Source organism: Halyomorpha halys, unplaced genomic scaffold (assembly GCF_000696795.3).
Source record: "Halyomorpha halys isolate HHAL.00 unplaced genomic scaffold, Hhal_1.1 Scaffold7.1, whole genome shotgun sequence".
Classification (NCBI taxonomy): domain Eukaryota; kingdom Metazoa; phylum Arthropoda; class Insecta; order Hemiptera; family Pentatomidae; genus Halyomorpha; species Halyomorpha halys.
The window spans coordinates 429,070-437,490 of record NW_027110368.1 but is presented as its reverse complement, the minus strand read 5'-3'; the positions used below and the strand labels follow the sequence as shown (position 1 = coordinate 437,490).

Sequence of the window (8,421 nt, the reverse complement as noted above, 5' to 3'; positions counted from 1 at the left end):
ATGAAGTATTATTTTCTTGTTAGGCTTGCTCTTACCATTGGTGTGGTTATATTTTATGTTTTAAGTATAAATAGATTGTAAAATTAACTGTCTGAAATTGTATGTAATGATGGTTTAGGTAAATGGATTATAGGAATGTGCCAGATATTTGAAAGTTTTACAAAAATAATTATGTAACATAAAAAAGACTAATTTTTTATCAATAGTGAGTCTGAATTCAATTTCAAAGTAAACATAGAATGTAAATGTGTTTTATAAACATAATTATGTGATAATAGCTAGAAGAAAACAAAATTAGATATGTCTAAACCTTAAATAAAATTGTATTATTTTATAGCACTATTCTTATTGAATAGATACTCTTAACCCTTTTAGTACCAAACAACAATATACTGTTGTTCCTAATAGTACTTTCCTCTTCACCGGTACTAAAGAGTCAAGTTTATACTATAAACAGTGTAGTGATGTTTGTTTGTTTGCCACCGTCGCCCCCTAGTTATATGCTTATTTCTTTTTATTATTTTAGGTATTAATAAAAGTACTACAGTATAACGAAGACAAGATTTTTTATAGGGAATTTAATTGAAACATCACAAACAGTTTTTATTCTTAAAACGGTTTGATGTAACTGGAACTTAAGTCAAACTGTAAGATGCCTTTCTGTATGAATTTATTTGTTTACCTTTGAACTGTTTTCGGTCTTCAATACTTCCACCATATTGATAAACAATAATGAATATCATTAAAACTATTTAGTTTAAATGTGTGGAATACAACCAGGAATGTTGCAGATCATCAAAAATATTATAGCACGAGGAGAAGATGGTTGGAGGTGCGGTCAAAGTGAAACATAAATAACTTGGTTCTTCAGGGCTAAGAACAGAACAAGATTACAACCACAGTAAGGATCCAACCATCTTCTCCTCGTACGTCATCTACGGTCAACTATCTCTGATAATTAAAAATATTATAGGCTTTTCATCATAAAATAGTTTTCCTGAACTGATGAAATACAAAATACACTCCTCTGAAACAATGTAACAATTCTCTCTTTTTACAGAACACTGACAATATTTTTTACTTTATAAATGTAGAAATGCATCTTTTGTGACAAATTAGTATTACGTTTTGTCCCTCTACTTTGTATTGTACATTTCATGAATCAAGGAGTGTGAAAGGAAAAGACACATGCGTTCTATGTTTAGTTTAAAAAAAATTTATTTTGTGGTAATGCCAAGGAAGAAATGTTTCTCTTCCAAATTACTTAAATAAAAATCATTTGATTTTATTTTGAAGTTTCAACAGGGTTCCTACTGATATAGTCTGCTAATTTATTTTGTCTACCAGATACATGTTCATTTTTTGTATTCAATGGGTTTAAATAATTTATCCATCTTATTAGTCTCGTTGGTGGGTTTTTACATGTATGTAGAAAAGTCACAGGATACAACAGTGCTGTCTGTTCTTACTATTTTGTATCCTGGTATTAAACTATAGACTTTTTGGATAGCATGTATAGTAGCTAATAATTTTTTTTAGTGCAATATTGATTTAATTCGCTTTCTTTAAAAGTATATATATATAAACCTTTTATAAATGGCTTATAATTATGATTTTTGGACTTTCAGGTGCCTTAAGATGGCTAAACGTCCAAAAGTATTCGTTTCTAGATCAGATTATCCAGAAGCTGGAATTAAATTACTCAGAGATAGGTGATTGCAGTTTGAATTTTATCATGTTTTGTTCTGAATTAATTTGAATATTTACTTCCTTATGCTATTTTGTTAGGTGTGAGGTTGAAATGCACAGTGGTATAGAAGATCCTGCTCCTGAGGAGTTACTGCCAAAACTGGTTGGAACAGACGCATTATTTGTTGACACCCAAACTAAAATAACTAAAGAGGTCATTGAGACTGCTGGTAAATAGCCATACTAGACTAGTTTTGGTTTTAATGATTGTGTTAGAGATTTGGATATCCTTTTATAAGACTATTTATATATATTTTTTATAATCTTTGTAAATTTACATTTATGGTTTAATACCTATCCATAAAACACCTCAACATCCCATTTGTTTTATATTTGGCCAGAAATGGATATACCTCCTTCAATTCCAAAATCCTTACTCACCCAAGCTTATTAGTTCTTAATCTCACATTCTTAACTGTCCCTGATAATCCTCCGAGGCAACTGAAAAGAAGGCCTCAGGATCTTCTAATTTAAAGCAGGGTTTGAAGTGCTTTCTTTGGGAGGTTACTTCCCAAGATTATCATATGTTCTGACTCAAAAATTTATCTCATTTATTTATTGTGTTTTATTACTGTTGTTAATAACAATAAATAAATAAAAATACTTAAGTCATAAAAGAAATTCTAATATAGTATAGTTGTTATCGGATCAAAATTTTGGTTTACAGTGGCTCTTGGAGTAAAAAAATATTCTCATAAGATTTTTACTTCAGTATACTTGTATAATGAAACTTGTCAAAATATTCTCTTTACAGTCCTTTAACTTTTCATATATAGAATAAATCATGGAGAATAGCTGGAAAAAAAGTTTTTTATAGACTTGATATTATTTTAAAGATGATGCAGTTCAAAAAACAAATCATCAGAATTGGACCATTATTAGCAAAGCGGCTTGTGTTCTCATGGACACCTGGCTCACCTTTATCTCTCTATCTATCTGTGTATAAAAAAGAACATGTTATTGTTTTGTTTTTTTAGAGAATGTATGTTTTTCCCTATTGATTTTCAAAACATGAACTTATGCATGCTTTCAAATGGTTTTTTTGGGCAATATGAATTAAATAACTGAAAATTACCTCCCAGCATTCAAGATTAAAGAACAGATTGAACAGAATCCTTTTTTTTTTTTTTTGTAATTATAAATTGCATACTCTCATGTAAGAAAACTTCAAGTTGATTTTTTTTTTTTCTTACCTCCTGGAACAAAGAAATAAGCATTTACAAATATATATATATGTACATATACTGGCTATTTGAGGCCTCAAGCTATGCAGTGGGGGATGCTCAGCGGACGACTAATGCTCCTCCACCACCACCGGGAAGACCACCGAGCCCCGTCGAGAAGCCTATTTTCTCCACCTTTGGCCATCTGGAGTCGGTACTGCATCGCACCAAGGGAAACAAATCTTCTGGCATAGATGAGATCCCTAGCAAACATCCTATTGAAGATGCTTCCCAGGAAGGGCAAAGCCTTCCTGCTGAACATCTTCAACTCGTCCTTGCGGATCTTGTGCTTCCCAGCTGCCTTGAAGCGAGCGATCGTGGTGCCACTACTGAAGCCAGGGAAGACAGGGGACTCCCCAGAGCACTATCGTCCGATCAGCCTCCTCTCACACATGAGCAAGGTCTTCGAGCGCCTGATACATGACCATCTCATGGAGCACTGCAGGGAGGTGGATGTGATACCACCTGAACAGACCGGCTTTCAACGAGGTGTCGCATGTGACCCTCACCTGGTGAAGTTACAAGCTCACACCATAAGAACAGATGAAAAACAACAATGCAACTGCCTTCATCTCATTGGACTGTAGCCAGGCCTTCGAGAGCGTGTCCCACCCTCTGCTACTCCACCGACTGGAGTAGTTCAGGTTTCCCGCCGCCCTGTGCCAATTGGTCAGGAACTACCTTAGTGAACGATCATTCGTAGTAAGGGTTGGTAGAGATTTGTCGCCTCCAGCCCCCACTCCCTGCGGAGTACCTCAAGGATCAGTGCTGGGACTTCTGCTGTTTGTCGTTTTCACGGCACCAGTGGTTGCCATCAAACATTGATTCACAATGGTTGCAGACTATGCTGACGACATTGGAGTCTACGCCTCCAGTATGAGAGCTGAACTGGCCCTCCAACATGCACAAGCCGTTTCTGCCACCATTGTAGCTGCTCTCAAGAAGGATGGCATCAAATTAACACAGCTAAGACGGATGCCATCATAATGTCATTCCAGAAGGGCAAGAAGAGCAGGCTACCCCAGCGGTTCGTCATGGCTGGCAAGGGTCGGAATATCTCCAACAACATCCTCTACCTAGGCGTGACTGTCGACAGGCACCTCACCTTCTCGAGCCATGCCAGGGAGAGACTAAAGCTGGCCCGGCAGAAGTCGCTTAGGCTCTACCACTTGCTTACTTCACAACAGATCGCGCTATGCCTTAAACTCAAGATATACAAGGCCATCATACGTCCGATGCTGCTCTATGGTGCACCACTCATGCAACACCTCTACAAGACTACACTCTCCAAACTGCAGAGTTTCCATAACACTCCTGTGGCAAATAGTCAGTGGAACTTCACTCCACCGGGCCAGGAACTGAGTAATGTGTGAGGAGCTCCAACTCCCGTCTGTGCCGGAATTTATAGGCCGTAGCCACATCAAATTCTTTGATGGGCTGAAACCTGAAAGAGTTGGCACACTCTCTATTCTGTGAGACGCCCCTCCACCAAGACCTGGGAGGTGGCAAAGCACTGTCCCCCTGGTCGACATTCTCACCTTGGGAGGGACTTCTGGCTCTGCACCCAGTCATAACTTCAACACCACCAACAGGAATAGATCCTCCCTATTCCTAGTGAGCATTTAGGCAAACATATGCCATCACTGTTGACACCGCCTTCAGCGGATCCGGCAACCACTCTTATAATGCCATCCCAGCAAAACAAGCTATCCATCGGTGAGATACACGGTCCTCCTCTTGGTGGCAAAGGTCCTGACCAGCTTCCGGAACTGTCTGTGGTCATTGTGGGTTCTGCAGAGCTGGTCATGCCAGAGCGCCATCTTCCAGTCTTTCATGAGTGATGCTATCTGCAGTGTCATAGCGTTGATGGCCGGTTTTAAGCTATAATCACAAGTGCGCAGGAAGGCATTGCGCTTGGTTGTTCCTTTGGCCAATCAGAGCGAGGATGTGCTTCGGTGGCTTCCTGATGGTGTTGGGGACAGAAGTGAATTTCAGAATATTCCTATTGGCTGCCTCTTTGATGGTAGTGGTGATCATCTCAACAGCCGAGTCCACTTCGTCTGATGAGTAGTATTGCTTAATGGCCGGGAGGTCCTCCATGATGCTCGACCTATATCCCTTCCAATTTGCCTCATGTAATAGGTATTTGCTCGCAGGTGGTGTAGCGAGCTCACCTTCGAAGGTGTACAACACTGGCCTGCGGTCAGATGGTCCGTAGGGCAGCATCCTGCAGTCGGTGACCTTGTGCATGCTTCTGGATAAGAGGAGGTCAAGTGTTGACGTGCACAAAGGATGGCCTGCGTGTCTATACATTCAGACACCTGCATGAAAACAGTGCACCTGGGTGAAAGAGAGCCAGTCTGGTTTTGGTGATATAGGTGCCTAGAGGATTATTGCTGCTACACAGCCAGGCGGTGTACCAGGCATTGAGATCACCCAGAACAACATGACGGCTAGTCGTCTGGGCATGCTGCAGCAGCAGCTTCAGTGACGTGAGACCAGCCCTAGCTCTCCTGTAGACGCAGGTGAAGGTATAGCGGTGTTTAAACCGCATGTCGACCGAGACCAGGTGGGTACCCTCTCTGGTCTTCACGGGGTTAGGAATGTCTCTAGACGGGATGTCCTTCCTGACTAGAATCATTACCCCCTCGCAAGTACCAGGGAGACAGGTTTCTCGGTACATTGTATATCCATGAAAGTAGATCCGTGGCGATGTTGAGGTGAGCATTGTATCAGTGAGTGCCATCACTGATGGACGGTGTTGCTGCAGTAGTAGCTTGATTTCAGCCTGCTTCGGTGAGAGGCCTCTGACTTTATAATTTATGACCAAGTTGAATGAAACATTAATTGCAATTTATATAATCCAATTCAAAAAATAATGAGTAAGTAAATATTTAATTGTGATTAAATAGAATAATTGAAGGTCTTCTAAAAGTTTACAACTATAATTTTTCTTTCTTGCCTAGTGCAACAGTTACTTGGAATAGAAATGACAATGAATCAGTTCTTAATCCTTCAACGAGGGCTCTTATGTACCAAAACTGATAATATGTTAGTTTGGTCAGATATTTTTTTCCTTAGGTCTGAAAAATTTCAAGACCTGGAAAAAAAATTATTTTAATTTTTTGGTAATTTATACCTTCAGAGAAGCTTGGATTCAAAATCTGAATTTGTTATCAAAGTTTGTGAAATAAAAAAATATCCTATTCCACTGGAAATACTGTAGTTAGTTGTGCTGGAGAAGAACTGGATGGTTAGAAAATTAATAAAACCCTTATAAAAAGCCTCTGCCCCTGTTATGACCCAGTGAAAATCAAATTAAAATTTTGGAAATGTATAGTAGAATGCCCTGTACGTGCGCTTATCTGGTAATATTGAAGAATTGCCTGATCAGCTAGTAACTTTTATATTCCACACTTTCAAAATAATTTATTGGATTATTTTGTTCATATACAATACTGTACTGAAAAAAAAAAATTGTTTGTTCATAGCTAAAAATGGGCTGAAGATAATTTCAACAATGTCAGTTGGGCTTGACCACATTGACTTAGAGGCAGTAAAAAAAACCTCTATAAAAATTGGACATACGCCTAATGTTTTGACTGAAGCAACTGCTGAACTCACTGTTGCATTGTTACTGGCTACATCAAGGCGTGTAGTTGAAGGACACAACACAATTGTTAGGTACAATATTTTTGTACTATTTCTTAACTTTAAAACTTTGATTAAAAAAAGTTTATATTATTATTGATACACTTTTATAGATGCGATACAGGAGTCCCCACTGCCCATAAAAAAGGTTTATTTGATACCTTTTATTATAGAGAGACTAATTGATATTAATCCATAATTTTTTTCTTCCATCTCTCTATGTTATACTGAGAGGAGAGAAGATAAAAGAGTGGGGGTTGGCGGGAGAACATTTACCACTGTGCCCCCTTCCTACTCCTTTACGATATACTATACAACTCAATATTCTAATGTCAGATATTTTAATAGTTGGACCTTTGTCATCCCAAAGCTCACCTAGTCCTAAAATATCAGATCAAAGCAATAGACATAATCGATGTTCTATCAGTAAAATGTGTTATAGAAAATTCTCTGAAGGCTTCTATGTTGAACTTGTGAATAAACTGTTCTTTTCTTTCCTTTATAAAAACATTATTTGGAGCTATGACTCTTTCATTCTGGATGTGCGATATGTATAAGAACATTTCTTCAGAACACACAATACTTAGTGTGACTAAGTTAGGTCAAGGTTGAGGCCAAGTGCTATAATATAGCTCTATGAGAGTTCAAAGAATGTTCCATTATTTTATAAAAATAGGAAAGAATAATATTTCATATTTTGTCTTGTTCTGTTAATGTTATCAAATTGTACATATTTTTTTTTTTATTGTTTTTAAGAGGTGAATGGAATTTGTGGACTCCTACCTTCCTGTGTGGTCGAGGCCTTTACAAATCAGTTGTTGGTATTGTGGGTTTTGGTCGAATTGGACAGTCAGTAGCTAAAAAATTGATATCATTTGAAACATCTAAGATTCTTTACTCAGGCCCAAGAAGAAAACTTGAAGGTTGATATTATTATTATTCTTATGCTATAAAAAACCTTTATCTAAAATAATAGAATTCAAGTCTGCAGCTGAAACAGATGTGAAGTTTTACCAAAATGAGATTGGGTACATAATTAACTTTTTTTTCAGGTGATCAATTAGGGGCACAATTTGTAGACTTTGATAAATTACTTCAGCAAAGTGATTTTGTCATTGTTACATGCCCTTTAACACCTGAAACTCGAGGTATTTTTACAGCTGAGAAATTCTTGTTAATGAAGCGTTCTGCTATTTTTATAAATTCAGCTAGAGGAGGTAACTAATTTAAGTAAATAAACAGTTATTAGTATTATAGAAGGTTATATTTATTAATGATGGGTTAGTAGTTGACTGTGGATATATAAATAAGAAGATGGTTGGTGGAGCGGCCAGTGAAGAACACAAATTAGTAAAAATAATTTTTTTAACACAAAATAAGTTTTTACTTATTTGTATTCTTACTGACCACACCCTCTAAACATCTTCTAATTTGTTATATTTATAAATAAATAAATTATGTTTAGCAGCATAATGCATTACAATGCTATTATGTTTAAAATGTCTAATAGTCCTATATTTCAAAATAATTATTTATAAATTGTACATAATTCTTAATTTAGACTTGTCAAATAAATTTAGCTGTTTACATATTATAAACATACATTTCCTTTTATCATTAAGATAACCATGTTGTATATACACTATTTATATTATAAACTTTTTCTTATATTATTATAATATGCACTTTAATTGTTCAATTCCTGATGTCTATGTTCTGCTCATTGTAACAGTTAATAATTTTTGGTTTTATTTAACCAGAGACTTAAAATATCACTAGATTATGAGCAAATATATAT

At 36.8% G+C, this 8,421-nt stretch overlaps 1 protein-coding gene across 1 annotated transcript in view; it reads left to right on the top strand.

The window, feature by feature from the left end:
- Positions 1-8,421, top strand: part of LOC106677072 (glyoxylate reductase/hydroxypyruvate reductase) — an 11,273-nt gene that overhangs the window by 2,219 nt on the left and 633 nt on the right. Inside the window, exons 2-6 of the mRNA XM_014414762.2 lie at positions 1,629-1,712; positions 1,789-1,919; positions 6,464-6,656; positions 7,380-7,546; positions 7,676-7,840. Coding sequence (XP_014270248.1) covers positions 1,629-1,712; positions 1,789-1,919; positions 6,464-6,656; positions 7,380-7,546; positions 7,676-7,840 — 740 coding nt within the window. The remainder of the gene's footprint in view (positions 1-1,628; positions 1,713-1,788; positions 1,920-6,463; positions 6,657-7,379; positions 7,547-7,675; positions 7,841-8,421) is intronic.